At 49.5% G+C, this 21,615-nt stretch overlaps 2 protein-coding genes across 2 annotated transcripts in view; both read left to right on the top strand.

The window, feature by feature from the left end:
• PDCD4 (programmed cell death 4) overlaps window positions 1-8,199 on the top strand; it is a 34,757-nt gene extending 26,558 nt beyond the window's left edge. The window contains exons 7-12 of the mRNA XM_075842810.1: window positions 779-876; window positions 2,826-2,940; window positions 3,270-3,377; window positions 3,460-3,570; window positions 3,688-3,827; window positions 7,551-8,199. Of these exons, the coding sequence (XP_075698925.1) occupies window positions 779-876; window positions 2,826-2,940; window positions 3,270-3,377; window positions 3,460-3,570; window positions 3,688-3,827; window positions 7,551-7,611 (633 nt within the window). The 3' untranslated portion in view covers window positions 7,612-8,199. The remainder of the gene's footprint in view (window positions 1-778; window positions 877-2,825; window positions 2,941-3,269; window positions 3,378-3,459; window positions 3,571-3,687; window positions 3,828-7,550) is intronic.
• A 9,625-nt stretch (window positions 8,200-17,824) lies between these two features.
• The window catches only part of SHOC2 (SHOC2 leucine rich repeat scaffold protein), a 55,082-nt gene continuing 51,291 nt past the window's right edge, over window positions 17,825-21,615 (top strand). The window contains exon 1 of the mRNA XM_075842802.1: window positions 17,825-17,909. The gene's annotated coding sequence lies outside the window, so the exon portion shown is untranslated. The remainder of the gene's footprint in view (window positions 17,910-21,615) is intronic.

Genomic DNA, 21,615 nt, shown 5'->3' with positions numbered 1-21,615 from the left:
CCAGACAACAACGTGTTTTGCTTAACCCCTTCCCGACATCCGCCGTATATACGGCGCTGTCGGAAAGGTGTTTCCGCAAACCACAGTATAGTTACGTCACAGTGATCGTGCGGGCTCAGAAGCGGAGCCCGCACCATCACCGCGGGGTGACAGCTGGGGGAAGCACAAGTCCATGAGTCTACATACAGCCTGGAATACCCCAGTTTTCACGTGTCTTATTAGGCGGAAACTGCTCAAAGAGAGCATGCCGCTTATTTTTTCCACAAGCGGTCAAAAGCCGCCCTTGTAAAATACCTCTGGCTACTTTTGATATTGATGGGGGGGCTGATTTGGGGCGTTTCTTAGCACTGATTCCGATACGGTTTCCGCATCAAAATCAGCGCCAAAGAAAAGCTGTGCGAACTACCCCTTACATGGATAAGTGCAATCATTGTTTGCTCCTTCACAACACTTTGTCACATTATCCCAGGGGATCACAATACATATAGTAATGAATAGCATTTAAGTGGAATGTTTGATCTGGGGTAGTGCAAAGAAGCCTCAATGATAATAATTTGTTCATTGCCTTAAGAATCTCAGGAACAGGTTTATTAGGTGGGGCCTGAAATAGCAACTTCTTTAAAGTTAGGTACAGATTGTCCCGACTCTAAAGAATGCAGCTCTAGCTGTGATTATAGAGAGACCGTGTTAAAGGCTAAAGATGTGAAGGATCACAGAGCGGTCTGGTGAAGATGGTGTGTTTTGATGTGAGTAATAATTCTTGCCTCTATTTCTGCAGCTGGTGGGACAGTTTATTGCTAGAGCAGTTGGAGATGGGATCCTGAGCAAGACTTACATAGAGGCCTATAAAGGGACAGTGGACTGCGACCATGCTCGGTATGTTATACATGTTATATACTCAAGGCCAGGAAAGTTAAAGTGAGTTAATGCAATATTTTACATTGTTAAATATAAAATTCCCTCTAAATGGCTCCCGGAGGGCGGGAGTGCAGTGTCCCAAAAATCACTTCTTCATTAAAGGTTATGTTCGCATTTAATAAATGAAATTGATTCACTTTGGATCAGTACAAGACGAGTAATGTCATGTATTTACAGAGTAACAGCCTGTATTATACTATAATTCTGCTGGTTGTTATTGGAAACAGTCAGCAGATACACCCCTAACCGTTTAGCTGAGCTATAATGCAGAGGTTCGTTTTTCACTCATAGTCTACAGTCCCTATTGAGAAGATGACTCTTCTTAAAATACAAATCACCACGACAAGGTTTCTATAGACAATAAGTAAGTGGTTTATCCTGGTAGATTTCAGCTATGATGCCTGCAGAATTGTAACTGGAAATACTCTTGAGTATAATTTAGGCTGTAACTCAGGATCAGTACAGGATAAGTAATGTAATGTTAGTCACTGTGTACATACATCAGAATAGTGAGTAGAGCTCTCGAGTATAATTTAGGCTGTAACTCAGGATCAGTACAGGATAAGTAATGTAATGTATGTAGACAGTGACTCCACCAGCAGAATAGTGAGTGCAGCTCTGGAGTATAATACAGGGTGTAACTCAGGATCAGTACAGGGTAAGTAATGTAATGTATGTAGACAGTGACTCCACCAGCAGAATAGTGAGTGCAGCTCTGGAGTATAATACAGGATATAACTCCGGATCAGTACAGGATAAGTAATGTAATGTATGTACACAGTGACTCCACCAGCAGAATAGTGAGTGCAGCTCTGGCGTATAATACAGGATATAACTCAGAATCAGTACAGGATATGTAATGTATGTACACAGTGACTCCACCAGCAGGATAGTGAGTGCAGCTCTGGAGTATAATACAGGAGGTAACTGAGGATCAGTACAGGATAAGTAATGTAATGTATGTACACAGTGTCTCCACCAGCAGAATAGTGAGTGCAGCTCTGGAGTATAATACAGGATGTGACTCCGGTTCAGTACAGGATCAGTAATGTAATGTATGTACACAGTGACTCCACCAGCAGAATAGTGAGTGCAGCTCTGGAGTATAATACAGGATGTAACTCAGGATTAGTACAGGATAAGTAATGTAATGTATGTACACAGTGTCTCCACCAGCAGAATAGTGAGTGCAGCTCTGGAGTATAATACAGGATGTAACTCAGGATCAGTACAGGATAAGTAATGTATGTACACAGTGACTCCACCATCAGAATAGTGAGTGCAGCTCTGGCGTATAATACAGGATATAACTCCGGATCAGTACAGGATAAGTAATGTAATGTATGTTCACAGTGACTCCACCAGCAGAATAGTGAGTGCAGCTCTGGAGTATAATACAAGATGTAACTCCGGATCAGTACAGGATAAGTAATGTATGTTCACAGTGACTCCACTTTTGTATGTAAATTATTAAGTATGTGGCCTGGGGTAAAATGGTGTTCAGAGGTAATGTATGCTTTTACCTTACAATATGTGAGGTCTTAATGAATCAGCAACATTGAGTGTTTGTTTTTTCTTTGCTTTGTGTGGATATCTCTTCCATCTCCTCATTTGTAACCATGATCGGGAAGGGCAGGATGTGGCCTAAATTGGGATTTTTGGTTGGCCATTGGGTACATTTAGTAATGACCTGTACTTGTCACCTACATTATATATTTTGAGATTCTATAGCTATTGTCTGTTTATTCCCATCACAGGAGTTACTTTTACCAGTCTGCAAAAAAATCCCCTCCAGTATTTACAAGTCTCCTTTCTTCTTATTCGGACTGGCATGAGTAGAGAATATTGCGCTAATATGGACTCGCCATTCGCTTTGTTACTGACCATTTTTTTTCCTTTTTGTGTAGTGAATCCTTGAAACGAGCAGCAGTTCTCCTGAGCATGACAAGAGTTGGAAAAAAAATTGACAGTGTCTGGGGCGCAGGAGGCGGCCTGCAGCCGGTTAAAAAATTGGTTAAAGAGGTAAATTGGAGCAAGCACAGACAGGGGCAGTCAGTCATTTACTTACTTTGGTTTGTCTACTGTATCTTCGATCTAACCGGGTAGTGATTTATTTTTAAAGGAGTTGTTTAGGCTTAGAAAAAAAAGAGTTGGCTTAAAACACTCAAGAAGCGCTAGTAGGGCCAGACTGCCCGTTCATGGGGAACAGTGGGTGCCCCAGCAGGTGGATCCCTATAATCACTGTTTTATGATGTATATTATGGATAGTTTAGAAAACATGACCTTGAATATTGGTGTTTACACAGCCCTTATATTGGGGTGCCCTTATTTTTCTGTGTTCTTCCTGCCAGATTGATATGCTGCTAAAAGAGTACGTGTTATCTGGGGATGTCTGTGAAGCTGAACGCTGTCTTCAGGAGCTGGAGGTTCCTCACTTTCACCACGAGCTGGTGTATGAAGTAAGCACTTTGTTTTGATTTTCTCCTATATGGACCAATTCACCTCATTGTATTCCAATAAGCAGCACTTTATGTATTACAGGCAATACTGATGGCTCTGGAAGCAAGTGGGGACACCACGTACAAGATGATGCTGAATTTGCTAGAATCCCTGTGGAAGTCAGCAGTTCTCACCCTGGACCAGATGAAAAGGGTAAGTCTGCCATCTGCTGGCAGGAAACGGGATCTGCAGTGATCTGGGACTGTACATAAAAGTTCATGTAATAAGCCAAAGTGTAATTTTTTTTTTTGTCCCCGCATATTTTTATAGGGCTACGATAGAATTTACAAAGAAATTCCAGATATTAACTTGGATGTACCACATGCGTACTCTGTTCTGGAGCGTTTTGTGGAGGACTGCTTCAAATCTGGAACCATTTCTAAGCAAATACGGGACCAATGTCCATCAAGGTGACTACGTCTCTTTAATGACTTCCATAGGTCTCTAGTTGGCTTAAAAATCTTTATCTAACCAGTGGTGGCCAAATAACCAGTAGATCTCGACGTTATGCCATTAAGCTGCGGACTTCAACACAAAAGTGGGGAAACTGCATCCTTATAAGTGTGTGTTTCGTTGTGCCAGTCTCCATCTAGTAAATCCTATAAGAAGTTGCAACTAGTGCCATTTACGGGTGTGGGTCTAAAACAAACTCTGATGGTTAATATGCTCTCCAGCACAAAGCAGAAGGTAGGAGCAGCGCGGTCATGGCTGGAGAAGACAAGGATGTGGAGCGAATGTTACTACCTGTAGCCGCCATGAATTCTATGGGGCATGTAATGTACATTTTTTGCTTGCGACTCTTTCGATGCCCTCGTGCCTGTCCCTGGTCCCCTGGTAGATCACTTAACTCAGGCTTTGTAAAACAGATCCCATACTGAAGAAGTTGTCGTTTTGTGTGTAGTACATTCAGAATTATCCTTTAATATTTGAACGCCAGTGTATTTATTATTTATTAAGTGTTCGAGGGAAATGCTCTTTAAGGTTTGTCCCGAGATTAACATTTATCACCTGTCCACAGTTGATGTCTGATCTCTGAAGGCCCCACTGCTGGGAACCCGACCGATCTGTAGAACGGAGGTCCTGAACTCTCCCCGATCGCTGTAATCAAACTCCCTCCAGTGAGGTGAGAAAATGAGAATGCGCCCTGCCCTGCTGCTCCATTCAAAGTGTATTGGAGTGCTGGAGAAGGCTGAATACAGCGCTCTGCAGTTTCTGTCATCCCCATAGACCATGAATGGAGCCGCAGGGCGCAAGCTTGACCTCTGTAATGCGGGCTGTGCAGCGAGGACGAACGGGGAATTGAGGACCCCAGTTTCAGTGATCATTTGGGCTCCCAGCGATCAGACATTTATCACCTATCCTGTGGAGAGATATAGGTTTCCTATTCAGACAAACCCTTTAATTAAAGATAGACTGTCAATTTAGAACTATATCAGATTTTATTTTCTCTAGTCTTATTTTTTTCACTTCTGCACAACTGTTAATTCCCCAGTGTATTTGACAAACTATGTCAGATATGTATTTGTTATTGAAGAGGACGATGGGCTTGTAGTCCAGGGGGATTGATAAATAATGAAAAGAAAACAAATCCTAGATTTTGAGTGAGATTTCCTCTTCCCCGGACACCGAGAAATGCAGCACTGGTTACTAAATCTAAGCTGCGTGGCTCTTCAGACTGCTCGGAGTTCAGTAAAATGGACATAATAAACTCTGCCGACTCCTGTGTAAGATCTACAATGATGCTAAAAACATCAGACACAAATACACAAAGTTAATGCTGATGAATTAAAGGGCTTGTTCCGACAACAAACCGCGACGGCGTGTCGCTGGAATATGTTTTTAGTGTCTCATCAGTGAGAGTCCCAGAGGTTGGATCTGTAGACAGGAGCCGCAGCGCTCTTCGTGGTCTCTTCAGCATTTCTCTGATACTCTGCCACTCCCAACCCGGCGCTCGCCTAATGTCCCAATTAAACAGCGATTATCGTACGAATTTTATTATAATAGTTCGAATGTAAGCGATAATTGCCACGTACAGTAGCGTGGATCGATCGACTAATGATAAATCGTGGGGTTTCTGTGGATCGTCCACATCTACCTGAGTGAAAGGTTATCGTTCGCCACCACGTCCCGTCTAATTAGAAATCTTCCAGACTTTTGCAGAAATGAGGTGTGATTTTTGTTGGAGGTTGGTTTTTTTGCGGTCTAGGCTTGTTGAAATGAATGTGCACGGCCCACGATTTGCCGGCGGCACTCCGTAGCCGTCTGATCCGCAAATCACGGCCCGGCCCTTGCACACCACTGCGGTCGTGTGCATGAGTCCTAAGGCCCCGTATCGCTACGGATAGTTGTCTGTGCCGAGAATTCTGGAGCATGTCCTATTATACGTATATACTGCCTTAGGCCTCATTTACACGAGCGTGTGCGTTTTGCGTGCGCAAAAGGCACTTGACAGCTGCGTGTGTCATCCGTGTATGATGCCATCATAGAGATGAGGCTAGTTGACGTCAGTCACTGTCCATGGTGCTGAAAGAGTTAACTGATCGGCAGTAACTCCTTCAGCACCCTCGACATTGAATTCCGATCACCATATCGAGTAACCTGTTTAAAAAAAAAAAGAGGTTCGTACTTACCGAGAACTTCCCGGCCGTTGCCTTGGTGACGCGCCTCTCGACATCTGGCCCCACCTCCCTGGATGAGGCGGCAGTCCATGTGACTGCTGCAGCCTGTGCTTGGCCTGTGATTGGCTGGAGCTGTCACTTGGACTGAATTGTCATCCCGGGAGGTCAGACTGGAGGAAGAAGCCGGGAGTTATCGGTAAGTCAGAACTTTTTTTTTTTTTTTTTTACACGTTCACGTATATTGGAATCGGAAGTCACTGTCCAGGGTGCTGAACCAGTTTAAACTCTTTCAGCACCATGGACAGTGACTGTCTCCTGACGGGTTCGGTCAAAACGAGTTTGGCCGAACCCGGTAAAGTTCGGTTCGCTCATGTCTAAGACACTGCGTTCGGATGTTTGTAAACAGAAAAGCACGTGGTGCTTTTCTGTTTACATTCAGTTTGACAGCTCTTGCGCGAATCACGCAGTTCGCACGGAAGTGCTTCCGTGCGACATTCGTGGTTTTCACGCACCCATTGTCTTCAATTGGTGCGTGATGCGCGAAAAACGCACGATTATAGAACATGTCGTGAGTTTTACGCAACGCACTCGCGCTGCGCAAAATTCACGCATCGTCTGCACTGCCCCATAGAGTAATATAGGTGCGTACGACACGCGTGAAAAGCACGCGTGTATATTACGCTCGTGTAAATGAGGCCTTAGGCTGGGTGCATGAGGCCTAAGACTAGATGTGGCGGATATTACATGGAGATTTCACTCTTGAAAATCAGTGCCATTTCCACAACCGAATAAGCAAGATGCACATATGAAAATCCCCGGCCCTTATTCATGTTTTCTCTGATACATGTGGATGGACTGAGGGGGTAGATCCCCCACCAGTTACAACTTCTGACATGTCAAGTTTTTTTTTAAATTCGTGCATCTACATTACAATAAAGCTGGCAGATCACGCCGTCTGATGCAGGCTTCACTTGAATTCTATACCGGACCATTAGATTCTGCTTGGAATGGAAGCCACAACAATTTGTGTGTTGTCAATGATTGAATCTGTGCCTTTCTCTGGAAGAGAATGAATGATTTGCTGTTCGTCGATTGCTGCATTGTTAAAGTCAAATGCTTGTCTTTTGCTTGTAAACATTTTATTAAACCTCCTTTCGTGTAGGGGCTTGTGCGCTGCTCTATGAAAGGGACAAAGGCAAACGCATCACAACGTTCATTTATGGGGCTTTCTATCTATACTCTGTATACAGTGACTGGGGGGCACAGACAGGGCTGCACTTACCCTGTGCCCAGAGAGCCGCAATCCAAATGAGTGCTATACAAGCCTTCACAGTGGTTGTGCCAGAGAGGGTGAGCGCATTGTGGTACATGTCAAGCTTCTGCATTAGGGTGTCGCTTACACTGAGAACAGGCAGGAGGGATCCGTTTAGTAGGTACTGCTTGTGCCGGGGGGGGGGGTGAAAAAAAAAAAAAGTGGCATTAAATGTATTTAATAATTTTTTTTTGTCATCACAGAGGAAGAAAACGATTTGTGAGTGAAGGAGACGGCGGCCGTCTGAAATTCGAGAGCTATTAGAAGGAAAGACGAGCAGAAGTGCAATGGCTGGGCAGTTAATGTTTTATAAATCTCTATCTACACCGTCATGGGTACAGAGCTTTTCTAAAATAGTTTTCTAAATAAAACTGTTTCAGGTGTTAATTGATTGGGGTAGATGTAGAGAGAGCAGCGGTGACACGCAGAGGCTGCGCTGTCTATCTCTGGAAGTGCCATTAGTTTCCGATCCTCCCGTGTTCTGTAATCACTTGTATCTGCGTCTCTGCAGTCGGTTTTGTGGTCAATCACTCTGAAGACTTCTTAGCCTCGGCTGCTGCTCTTCATACACATTTTGCTTTGGTAGTTGAACGGCAGAAGTGACTTGTGATGAATAATTTATCCACTTGTGCCAGAGGTGAAGATATTTTTTTTTTCAAGCGAAGGGATTTTTATTCACTTTTCCGGAGGATAAAAAAAAAATTTGACATGAATAGTACAGTATATGGTGGCTGGAACATCTATTTTTCTACAAAAAAAAAATAACTGGACGTAAAAGCGGAGTTCTGCTACAACACGTGTGCATACATAGGAGCGCAAAACTAAATAAATATGTTTAGTGACGCAACAAAATGCTGGATTGGTGTATGTGTGTGCGGTTTTTGAAGTGATCGACTTGGTCCTCGTCAGTCGTTGACCGGTCGTGATGGCCAAAAATATCAACAAAATATGGCAGAGCGTCCGGGTACAACACCCAGACCTGTTTCTTCCTGCATGATGAATTAGGTCGGGTTCCCCCCCAGTGTTCACCATTCCGTTCTTTTGCTTCAATCAGAGGAGCAGAGCAAGGGAGAAAGCAGAAGCGCCAGTGCCGTTTCACCGCTGATGGCTATGACTTTAGGGGTGTCCGTGGTTTTAGCGGAAACAATAGTGCAGAATGCTTCACTATTGCGTCTGGTATTCCCTGCGTCAGAGGCCCCTTAACAAAGCTTTCAATGCAGATCTGAACGAGGTCTTATTCCTGCACTTTTTACGGTCTACGATATGTTTAAGGGCATGTCCCGTCCCCCCCCCCCTGAAAAAAATGGTAAATAAAGTTTTAGCATTACCACATGGGTTGTCGTCATGCAGGAGGCTCGGGGAAGCTGAATTTTCCGAGGACGATGACTCAAGGGGTTCATGGTAATTGATTGGTAACAGAGGTGAATTACTGATGTTATTGTGTAATCTGTATCATCCGTCTATGACTCCCAAAACAGCTTGTGTGAAATGTATACTGGATTCTATGGCCAGGGTTAGGCTATGGATACGTCCACACGTAGAGTAAACCCTGGAATTTCCACATCGTGTCTGCAAAAGAAATTAAGATGCTGCAAATTCAGAATCCGCATTACAGGTCAATTTCCGCTTTGTCTTTTCTGCACATTTTTTCAGCAGCGTTTGGATGAGACTTGTTAAAATCTCCTCCACTCAGCTGCTACTGCAAGGGAATGTTCACATGGGCTATTTTCAGACGTTTTTTGGGGCCGTAAATGTCCCGAAAAACATCTGAAATATCGGAAGCAGAACGCCTACAAATGTCTGCCCATTGATTTCAATTCTGTTCTGACGGGGTGTGGTTTTACACCTCCTTTTCAAATAACGGCGCGTAAAAAGAAGTGCACGTCACTTTAGCTGTTTTTGGAGCCGTATTTCATTGACTCCATAGAAAACCAGCTCCAAAAACGTGAGTGGCTTAAAAAACGGCTGAAAATCAGGAGCTGGTTTCCCTTGAAAACAGCTCCGTATTGGGTGTGAACGTAGCGCATAATGCTGCGGAAATTCTGCAGTGTGTACACTATGTGTAGATATACCTATGACCGTAAGATCCCAGCTGGAGACAGATGTGACTGTTGTGCGCTACGTTTTCCTGCTCGAGTCATTTTAAATGACATGGGGAAAGTCACACAACATTGACTAAAGTGCAACCCTAAATTCTTATGGCCGTGTCTCCAGCGTCTACAATGTTACTCATCTGAAGCTGTTAAGTTTGGGACAAATAAGTCCAAAATTTTGTGCTGATTGATTTCCTCCTTTATCTTTATGGGGGTCAGATTATTCGACCTAGGAGCAGGAGATTTGGAGATCTGTATCCACTCTACACTTCGGGCTTATTCAGACAAACGTAGGGAAACGCTGATGAGATGCCGCCGTGCGGGTCCCGGTTTCACAGAACCCCATATACTTGAGTCTATGGAGGGATCTGTGAAACCGGAACAAAAAAAGGACACGTTCTATTTTTCAACGGACCCTTCACACGGTCCATGAAACAACGGCTGTTTGAACGGCCCCAATGAAATCCATGCGTCTGCGTGATGCTGTTGTTTTAACGGCTGTCACACGGACATATTCTACGTTTGTCTGAATAGAGCCTTAGTCTCCCATATTCACCAGACACCGGCCTGGCCATAAATAAAAGACCGTGATCAGATGTTCTAATTACCAAAAAGATATATATATATTTTATATAAAGGATTGTTTCATGCAGACCGCCAAAGCTTGCACGTTTATATCCATGGCAGAGAAACACGAGAGGAACCCGTAGTAATTGTAAGGGTATGTTCACATGATGAGAGGCATTTACGTGTGAAAAGACAGACTGTTAACAGCTGCCTCGTTTCACACGTAAATGCTCCTCGCATTTTGCGAGCCGTCTGAGATGCTCGTAAATCTTGAGCTGCTCTTCATTGAGTTCAATGAAGAACAGCTCAAATTACGTGGCAAAGAAGTGTCCTGCACTTCTTGGCCGAGGCAGTCCATTTACGCGTCGTCGTTTGACAGCTGTCAAACGACGACAAGTAAATGACAGGTCGTCTGCACAGTACGTCGGCAAACCCATTCAAATGAATGGGCAGATGTTTGCCGACGTATTGCAGCCCTATTTTCAGACGTAAAACGAGGCATACTACGCCTCGTTTACGCCTGAAAATAGGTCGTGTGAACCCAGCCTTAGAGATCCAGTATTGATTTCGGGTCTGGTTATGAGTTCCTATTGGCAGCCGGGTTGAAGCTGTATCATAAACTGCGCGTTTACTACAGATGCTGCGTTTTTCAGCCGCGCAGGTTGCACAAGTGAAGCGCATTGAAACCATGCGCGTTGTTAGAATACTGTCCGCAACAAGCGTTGGCTGTTAACGTAGCGGCTGGATGCCGGTGCGGTGCTGCATGGCCATGAACCGCTCACTTTTTTACCGCAAATTTCCGCAATTTTGCTATGTGTTTTTTGACCGCATGGCACGTTACCTCCACATTGCTGTTACGTGTACAGACGCTCTAAGGCTGGGTTCACACGAGCATGTTCGATCCGTAAAGGATGGAACGTATTTCGGCCGCCAGTCCCGGACCGAACACACTGCAGGGAGCCGGGCTCCTAGCATCATAGTTATGTACGACGCTAGGAGTCCCTGCCTCGCTGCGGGACAACTGTCCTATACTGTAATCATGTTTTCAGTACAGGACAGTAGTTCCACGGAGAGGCAGGGACTCCTAGCATCGTACATAACTATGATGCTAGGAGCCCGGCCCCCTGCAGTGTGTTCGGTCCAGGATTTGCAGCCGTCCATTACGGACCGAACATGCTCATGTGAACCCAGTCTTAGTGTCTTCTATCAGCTTTCTACGTGTTGTATCGTTTTATAGACATCTAAATTGGCTGCTTGTGCGTTTAATAGGAATGTTTATTCCCAAATAACTTACAGAATGGAAACAAACCTAATATAAAACTGTACAGGGGTGGGCGAGCGGAGCTGCAGATTGTGTTGCTGAATCCGTGTCAGGGTTGGGGGTCGGCCGGGTTGCTCTGAGACATTTCTTGCTGTCTGATTGCCTCCTGGGCATCTCGCTGCATCTTTTCCAGCTTTGTTAGGGTGACTGATTTCAGGGGTAACAACTTTGGTTTGCACATCACCATCGTTGGGACGTCTTCAATGCACAACTGCCCTACAAAGGAAGAGAAGAAATGTAGAAAAATGACCACCCGCTGTACTGTGCGTGGCAGCAGAATAATACCCGTGGTACCAGAAGATTAAAACACTTCTTGACATGGATTTCTGCATTGAAGCCGATATGGAAAAACCAAAGGGAATCGGTAACAAAACGTCATTGCTCACATCCGTCCCTGGCCTTAAGAGCTCACAATCCAGTCTTCCTGTATCCAGTACAGACACACTGGGGTAAATTTTAGTGGCTTTTGGAATGTGCGAGAGAACTAGGAAAAAGCCCATGAGATCATAGGGAGAAAATAATAACTCTGCAGATGTCGTGGAATAGAACACAAGACCCAAGGATAGAGCGTCAGCTAACCAGCCACCGATCTGCCCATAATCTGCTGCTTCAGGATCCGCATCAAGGACAAACAACGTTTAAAGCCGTACTAAGGCCAGCCATACACAAGAGCTTTCTCCCGCCTCATATAATACACAATCGGCTCGGCTGAGCATACATGGGTAATTTAATGGAAAAATGTGAATAATCTGTGGGATGAAGCGTGGTAAAATCGACATACTTGATCACTCTTTGCTCCAACATCTGCTGTCTGGAGGAGATACATAGAAGATAGCCGGCCGATCCCACAGAAATCTATTTTTATGTGTATGGCCAGCTTAAAGGCCGCTTTGGACAATTCCTACTTGTTAGAAGGGTCACTTGACAATAAGTTGATCACAAAGTCTCCCTCCTGCTGTGACCCCCAGCGATCAGCAGTAATCTGTGGGGAAACCTGGCAGTAAGTGTTCAGTTTCCCTGCAGCGCCACCACAGGAGGAATGAAGCATTACACAGTGTCCATTCATATGAATGTGTTGTCTGTGTAATACAGGACAGGACAGGTTCTCCAGAGAGAGACGATCTATACACTCTGACCAAGAGATGAGGGTCCTGAACAGGAGACCCCCCTTTATTTACTCAGTAATTCCTACAGGGTGTATGACACTGGGTTTTCTAAACTGGACAGCCCCTTTAAGGCTATGTGCGCACACAAAATCAAAAACGTCCGAAAATACGGAGCTGTTTTCAAGGGAAAAAAACCTAATTTCAGACAATTTTTTAAACCACTCGCGATTTTCGCTGCATTTTTAACGGTCGTTTTTGGAGCTGTTTTTCTATGGAGTCAATGAAAAATGGCTCCAGAAACGTCTCCAGAAGTGACATGCACTTCTTTATCGTGGCCGTTTTCTTTCAAAACGGCCGCGTAAAAAAAACGGCCTGTCAGAACGGAATGCCGTTTTTCTCATTGAAATCAATGGGCAGATGTTTGATGGCGTTCTGCCCGAAAAACGGCCGAAAATAAGCCGTGTAAACATACCCTAAGGCTGGGTTCACACGAGCATGTTACGTCCGTAACGGACGGAACGTATTTCGGCCGCAAGTCCCGGACCGAACACACTGCAGGGAGCCGGGCTCCTAGCATCATAGTTATGTACGACACTAGGAGTCCCTGCCTCGCTGCGGGACAACTGTCCCGTGCTGTAATCATGTTTTCAGTACGGGACAGTAGTTCCACGGAGAGGCAGGGACTCCTAGCGTCGTACATAACTATGATGCTAGGAGCCCGGCTCCCTGCACTGTGTTCGGTCCGGGACTTGCGGCCGAAATACGTCCCGTGCTTTACGGACGTAACATACTCGTGTGAACCCAGCCTAAGGCTCATCTGCCAGACATATATTGAGGCAATTACCTGATCATTTTGTTTCTCCCTGGAGGTTTAGTTACTTGCAGTTTATAATCGTCCTGTCCTTACAGTAACCGCACGTTATTCACCAAAAACTGCAGAACTGTTATAACTGAAGACAGGAAAAATCAGCGAGGACCCAACTAAGAAGTCCTGACGGACAGGATATGTCATCATGGGACAGCCCCTTAAAAGCGGACTCCACTTTTCCTTTGTATTTCTATTCTGGCACAGATCTTTTTTGTGTCCAGTAAATTAGCAATAAAAGGCAGTAGATGGAAGGTGTGAGGGCTCGTCCACAAGTAGCGGAGAATACGCAGCAGAATACAGCAGCGGGTATTTAACAAATCTCATCCACACGCTGCGTAAAAAAATTCCGAGGAGAAATGGACTTGCGGTTCGTATTTTTCGTATCACAACATGTCAATTCCTGCTGCGGAAAGTGGATTGAATTGCGTTTTTCAGAGGAAATGTCACCATCCCCCAGCAGTGAGAAAAACGCAGCAAAATCCGCACCATTTTCTGCAGTAAAAAACACAGGAAATGGTGCGGTTTTTCCGCAGCGGAAATCCTTCTAGTTTCTGGGGAATTGCTGCAGAAACTTTTTGCAGCAATTCCGTTACGTGTGGACAAGGCCTTACACAGGATCAGGCCGCACAGGATTTGTTAATAATCTGTAACCATAGAGATACATGAGTCTGCATGGGAGCTGCAAACACAAAACGGTAGGAGATTTTTAAGACAAACTTGCTTCATTTTTTTATTTTAGATGCATTGGAGCAATAAAAACAACTGGTTGCAAAAGTCTACATACCCTTTAAGTATAGAGGGAGATTACTAGTAAAAATGTTCAAATTCTAGCACAAAGTGCGCCCAAAGAAATGGAGTATAAGGTGTGCCCAAATTTATCATCTGCTTCTGACACTTCTAGGCCTCGCTCAACCATTTTAAAAAGTGTTGCAGGAAAGGGGGTGTGGCTTAGAGGAGACGTAAAATGCGTGACATTTATTAAAACGTGCATAATTCCTGGTGTAAATTATTGGTGTCACGTCTTGTGAGTTACCCAATCACTTTACGATACTTTTTCCAATTTGGTGGAATTTGCTCCATGTTCGCTGACGTCTGCATGAATGTATTATACGACACGATGGGTTAATCCTGCTCCTTTAATGTCTGTTGTTTCTGGATGGGAGAGTCGCTAAAGAAATTCTAGTAAAACGCGTGCACTCACCTTGTTTAGGGAGCACCTCCCGGAACATAGATTTCACCTCCGGCATCGTGAATATGTGGAGGAAGAACGCAGGATGGTAGAAAACGACCTCCTCTGGAAATGTCCACGACGTTCTAAGAGGTAAGTGACAGAGAGATGGCGTTCAGCGCGTGGTGACGGACTTGTATTCGTTTATGTCTGATGTGCTGTTCGGAGGACGCTCTATGTGATCCTATGATCGCTCTTGCTTCTGTAGATCAACCTACACTATTAGGCCTTGTTCAGACAGTGCAGATTTGCTGCAGATTTTGCATGCATTTTTTAATCCACAATCAGAATTGAATCCAGGAGAGCAGACCTATAACCTTCCTTTATATATTTCTTCTGTTTATATTCCATTCCTGGTTTTGGCTTGAAAAATACATGCAAAATCTGCAGTAAATCTGCACTGTGTGAACAAAGCCTATGGGTCAATGCACACGATGCATATTTGTGTGCGGCAAAACCGTAGTGTAATACAGTACCAGCAGAGTCAATGATATTCCATGGAAAATCATGTCCACGCTGAAGTATTTTTCGGGATGGAAATTGACCCGCAGTGCGTATGTTCAAAACCGCTGCACGTCAATTATCCCGCGATTCCGCATGTGAATTCTATCCCTGCAGTTGTACAGAAATACGCAGCAAAACCAGCAACATGAAAACGCCGCGTTTACACAGCAGAACATGAAAAAAGCACCCAAAAAAAAGCGCGTTCCAGTACGTTTTTTGCTGCGAATTTCTACGCAGCGTCTGCATGTAGCCTAAGGCTGTAATCACACTTGCAGTTTTCATGGCAATTTTTTTTAGTTAACGTCTGAAGTGGATCCAAAAAGAAGGCAATGTTTAAAGATCATACTGATGTATCTCTTTTCTTTTGGGCCCACTCTTGGGGTACAGGATAATGACACTGACACTTGGGGGACAGGATAATGATACACTGACACTTGAGGTACAGGATAACGATACACTGACACTTGGGGTACAGGATAATGATACACTGACACGTGAGGTACAGGATAATGATACACTGACACTTCGGCTACAGGATGACACACTGACACTTGGGGTATAGGATAATGACACTGACACTTGGGGGACAGGAAAATGACACTGACACTTGGGGGACAGGATAATGATACACTGACACTTGAGGTACAGGATAATGACACTGACACTTGGGGGACAGGATAATGATACACTGACACTTGGGGTACAGGATAATGACACTGACACTTGGGGGACAGGATAATGATACACTGACACTTGAGGGACAGGAAAAAGACACACTGACACTTGGGGTACAGGATAATGACACTGGCACTTAGGGGAAAGGATAAGGATACACTGACACTTGGGGTACAGGATGTTACACTGACACTTGAGGGACAGGAAAAAGACACACTGACACTAGGGGTACAGGATAATGACACTGACACTTGGGGGACAGGATAATGACACTGACACTTGGGGACAGGATAATGATACACTGACACTTGAGGTACAGGATAACGATACACTGACACTTGGGGTACAGGATAATGACACTGACACTTGGGGGACAGGATAATGATACACTGACACTTGGGGGACAGGATAATGATACACTGACACTTGAGGTACAGGATAACGATACACTGACACTTGGGGTACAGGATAATGACACTGACACTTGGGGGACAGGAAAATGACACTGACACTTGGGGGACAGGACAATGATACACTGACACTTGAGGTACAGGATAATGACACTGACACTTGGGGGACAGGATAATGACACTGACACTTGGGGGACAGGATAATGATACACTGACACTTGAGGTACAGGATAACGATACACTGACACTTGGGGTACAGGATAATGACACTGACACTTGGGGGACAGGACAATGATACACTGACACTTGAGGGACAGGAAAAAGACACACTGACACTTGGGGTACAGGATAATGACACTGACACTTGGGGTACAGGATAATGACACTGACACTTGGGGGACAGGATAATGACACTGACACTTGGGGGACAGGATAATGATACACTGACACTTGAGGGACAGGAAAAAGACACACTGACACTTGGGGTACAGGATAATGACACTGACACTTGGGGGACAGGATGTTACACTGACACTTGGGGTACAGGATAATGAAACACTGACACTTGAGGGACAGGATAATGACACACTGACACTTGGGGTACAGGATAATGATACGCTGACACTTGGGGTTCAGGATAATGTTACACTGACACTTGGGGTACAGGATAATGTTACACTGACACTTGGAGGACAGGATAATGATACACTGACACTTGGAGGACAGGATAATGACACTTGGGGGACAGGATAATGATACACTGACACTTGGAGGACAGGATAATGACACTTGGGGGACAGGATAATGATACACTGACACTTGGGGTACAGGATAATGATACACTGAGACTTGGCGGACAGGATAATGACACTTGGCGAACAGGATGACACTTTGCGAACAAGATAATGACACTTGGCGGACAGGATAATGACACTGACACTTGGGGTGCAGGATAATGATACACTGACACTTGGCGGACAGGATAATGACACTGACACTTGGGGTACAGGATAATGATACACAGACACTTGGGGTGCAGGATAATGATACACAGACACTTGGGGTACAGGATAATGATACACTGACACTTGGGGTACAGGATAAAGACACGCTGAGACTTGGGGTGCAGGATAATGACACACTGACACTTGGGCTACAGGACACACTGACACATGGGGGACAGGATAATGACACTTCGGGACAGGATAATGACACTGACACTTGGGGGTCTCCCCTCGTCGCAGGTTATTTACCTTTGTTGAGCAGCAGATAGCCCTCTGTTACTTAGTAACGGGAGACGTCATCACGTACGTACGCACACTTTGCGCATTGCTCGCTGGGATATGTAGTCATTTCTATGTAAATGCGATGTACGGATTGTAAGCTCTTGTACGGTGGAGGATGCGCCGTCTGCTTTCAGTGAACTGTCTCTAATGTAGAGAAAACGTCGCCGCGCCGTTACGACCTATTCTACACCCCAATGTTGCTCAATTACATGCACGCGATTTTCAATAAAGATTGTTGAAAACACAGCAGCAGTATCGCGAGAAAGAACGTTCACATGAGAGGGAGGGGGAAATGACAACATGACAACTACCATGTGATGTGTGATGGGCGGAGACTAGGATAGCTGGTCACGTGAGTCGGAGGGAGGGGAGCGCGGTGACGTCAGGCGTCGCAGAGCGGAGGAGGAGGCGGAGAGGAGGAGGCGGAGAGGAGGAGGAGGAGGAGGAGGATGGCGGCGGAGAGCAGAGCAGGGAGACGGGCGGAGGAATAACAACAACATCATGGTGCGTGTAAGCCCCGGACCTCGTCTCTGTGACTCTGTGTCTGTGTTTGCAGCTTGTGTTCTGTATCGGGGTTGCGTGGCTGTAAACGGCGATGTACTAGGGACATGAGGCCTGTGCCCGAGCAGTGGTCCCCTCATACCCAGCGTCACAGCAATGTCTCCTCTGTGCGACAGCAGCGTCCCCCCTCTCCTCCCCTCTCCTGTGCGACAGCGGCGTCCCCCCTCCCCTCTCCTGTGCGACAGCGGCGTCCCCCCTCCCCTCTCCTGTGCGACAGCGGCGTCCCCCCATCCCCTCTCCTGTGCGACAGCGGCTGCGTCCCCCCCCCTCCCCTCTCCTGTGCGACAGCGGCGGCGTCCCCCCCCCCTCCTCTCCTGTGCGACAGCGGCGGCATCCCCCCCTCTCCTCTCCTGTGCGACAGCGGCGGCGTCCCCCCCCTCCTCTCCTGTGCGACAGCGGCGGCATCCCCCCCTCTCCTCTCCTGTGCGACAGCGGCGTCCCCCCATCCCCTCTCCTGTGCGACAGCGGCTGCGTCCCCCCCCCTCCCCTCTCCTGTGCGACAGCGTCCCCCCCCCTCCTCTCCTGTGCGACAGCGGCGGCATCCCCCCCTCTCCTCTCCTGTGCGACAGCGGCGGCATCCCCCCCTCTCCTCTCCTGTGCGACAGCGGCGGCGTCCCCCCCCCTCTCCTCTCCTGTGCGACAGCGGCGGCGTCCCCCCCCTCTCCTGTGCGACAGCGGCGGCGTCCCCCCCCCCCTCTCCTGTGCGACAGCGGCGGCGTCCCCCCCCTCTCCTGTGCGACAGCGGCGGCGTCCCCCCCCCTCTCCTGTGCGACAGCGGCGGCGTCCCCCCCCTCTCCTGTGCGACAGCGGCGTCCCCCCCTCTCCTGTGCGACAGCGTCCCCCCTCTCCTGTGCGACAACGTCCCCCCTCTCCTGTGCGACAGCGTCCCCCCTCTCCTGTGCGACAGCGTCCCCCCTCTCCTGTGCGACAGCGTCCCCCCTCTCCTGTGCGACAGCGTCCCCCCTCTCCTGTGCGACAGCGTCCCCCCTCTCCTGTGCGACAGCGTCCCCCCTCTCCTGTGCGACAGCGTCCCCCCTCTCCTGTGCGACAGCGTCCCCCCTCTCCTGTGCGACAGCGTCCCCCCTCTCCTGTGCGACAGCGTCCCCCCTCTCCTGTGCGACAGCGTCCCCCCTCTCCTGTGCGGCAGCGTCCCCCCTCTCCTGTGCGGCAGCGTCCCCCCTCTCCTGTGCGGCAGCGTCCCCCCTCTCCTGTGCGGCAGCGTCCCCCCTCTCCTGTGCGGCAGCGTCCCCCCTCTCCTGTGCGGCAGCGTCCCCCCTCTCCTGTGCGACAGCGTCCCCCCTCTCCTGTGCGACAGCGTCCCCCCTCTCCTGTGCGACAGCGTCCCCCCTCTCCTGTGCGACAGCGTCCCCCCTCTCCTGTGCGACAGCGTCCCCCCTCTCCTGTGCGACAGCGTCCCCCCTCTCCTGTGCGACAGCGTCCCCCCTCTCCTGTGCGACAGCGTCCCCCCTCTCCTGTGCGACAGCGTCCCCCCTCTCCTGTGCGACAGCGTCCCCCCTCTCCTGTGCGACAGCGTCCCCCCTCTCCTGTGCGACGGGACGGCGCCCCCCCTCTCCTCTCCTGTGCGACGGGACGGCGCCCCCCCTCTCCTCTCCTGTGCGACGGGACGGCGCCCCCCTCTCCTCTCCTGTGCGACGGGACGGCGCCCCCCCCTCTCCTCTCCTGTGCGACGGGACGGCGCCCCCCCCCTCTCCTCTCCTGTGCGACGGGACGGCGCCCCCCCCCTCTCCTCTCCTGTGCGACGGGACGGCGCCCCCCCCCTCTCCTCTCCTGTGCGACGGGACGACGCCCCCCCCTCTCCTCTCCTGTGCGACGGGACGACGCCCCCCCCTCTCCTCTCCTGTGCGACGGGACGGCGCCCCCCCCTCTCCTCTCCTGTGCGACGGGACGGCGCCCCCCCCCCTCTCCTCTCCTGTGCGACGGGACGGCGCCCCCCCCTCTCCTCTCCTGTGCGACGGGACGACGCCCCCCCCTCTCCTCTCCTGTGCGACGGGACGACGCCCCCCCCTCTCCTCTCCTGTGCGACGGGACGACGCCCCCCCCCTCTCCTCTCCTGTGCGACAGCGGCGGCGTCCCCCCCCCCTCTCCTCTCCTGTGCGACAGCGGCGGCGTCCTCCCCCCCCCTCTCCTGTGCGACAGCGTCCCCCCTCTCCTGTGCGACAGCGTCCCCCCTCTCCTGTGCGACAGCGTCCCCCCTCTCCTGTGCGACAGCGTCCCCCCTCTCCTGTGCGACAGCGTCCCCCCTCTCCTGTGCGACAGCGTCCCCCCTCTCCTGTGCGACAGCGTCCCCCCTCTCCTGTGCGGCAGCGTCCCCCCTCTCCTGTGCGGCAGCGTCCCCCCTCTCCTGTGCGGCAGCGTCCCCCCTCTCCTGTGCGGCAGCGTCCCCCCTCTCCTGTGCGGCAGCGTCCCCCCTCTCCTGTGCGGCAGCGTCCCCCCTCTCCTGTGCGGCAGCGTCCCCCCTCTCCTGTGCGACAGCGTCCCCCCTCTCCTGTGCGACAGCGTCCCCCCTCTCCTGTGCGACAGCGTCCCCCCTCTCCTGTGCGACAGCGTCCCCCCTCTCCTGTGCGACAGCGTCCCCCCTCTCCTGTGCGACGGGACGGCGCCCCCCCTCTCCTCTCCTGTGCGACGGGACGGCGCCCCCCCTCTCCTCTCCTGTGCGACGGGACGGCGCCCCCCTCTCCTCTCCTGTGCGACGGGACGGCGCCCCCCCCTCTCCTCTCCTGTGCGACGGGACGGCGCCCCCCCCCTCTCCTCTCCTGTGCGACGGGACGGCGCCCCCCCCCTCTCCTCTCCTGTGCGACGGGACGGCGCCCCCCCCCCTCTCCTCTCCTGTGCGACGGGACGGCGCCCCCCCCTCTCCTCTCCTGTGCGACGGGACGACGCCCCCCCCTCTCCTCTCCTGTGCGACGGGACGACGCCCCCCCCTCTCCTCTCCTGTGCGACGGGACGACGCCCCCCCCCTCTCCTCTCCTGTGCGACAGCGGCGGCGTCCCCCCCCCCTCTCCTCTCCTGTGCGACAGCGGCGGCGTCCTCCCCCCCCTCCTCTCCTGTGCGACAGCGGCGGCGTCCTCCCCCCCCCTCTCCTGTGCGACAGCGGCGGCGTCCCCCCCCCCTCTCCTCCTCTCCTGTGCGACAGCGGCGGCGTCCCCCCCCTCTCCTCTCCTGTGCGACAGCGGCGGCGTCCCCCCCCCTCTCCTGTGCGACAGCGGCGGCGTCCCCCCCCCCCTCTCCTGTGCGACAGCGGCGGCGCCCCCCCCCTCTCCTCTTTTGTGCGACAGCGGCGGCGGCCCGTCCCTCTTCCAGGTGTTACTTGGGATCCCTGCATTGACTTAATTTGTGTGAGACAGGACTATAACCCCTCTCATCCCCATTTGTAGTCTTGTGTGTGTCTCCAGATCGTCCGGTTGTCTTGTGATATATTTGTTTTGCAGCAGTACAGACCCCTTCTGCCCCCCTCATTTTCATCATTGTTATGGACACCCCAATACCTGCTGCTGGTGACTGGGTGTAGTGTTCTGCCTCGGTGACGCGCTCCTGGCTCTGCTCAGTCTATATGTCCTATCCAGAATTCAGTAATGTGGGGTAAATCCAGGAACCGGCAGAAGCTGCTGCTAAAATAAAAATCCAGAGG

This window comes from Rhinoderma darwinii, chromosome 11, assembly GCF_050947455.1.
Source record: "Rhinoderma darwinii isolate aRhiDar2 chromosome 11, aRhiDar2.hap1, whole genome shotgun sequence".
Lineage (NCBI taxonomy): Eukaryota > Metazoa > Chordata > Amphibia > Anura > Rhinodermatidae > Rhinoderma > Rhinoderma darwinii.
This window is presented reverse-complemented; position numbering and strand designations above follow the sequence as displayed.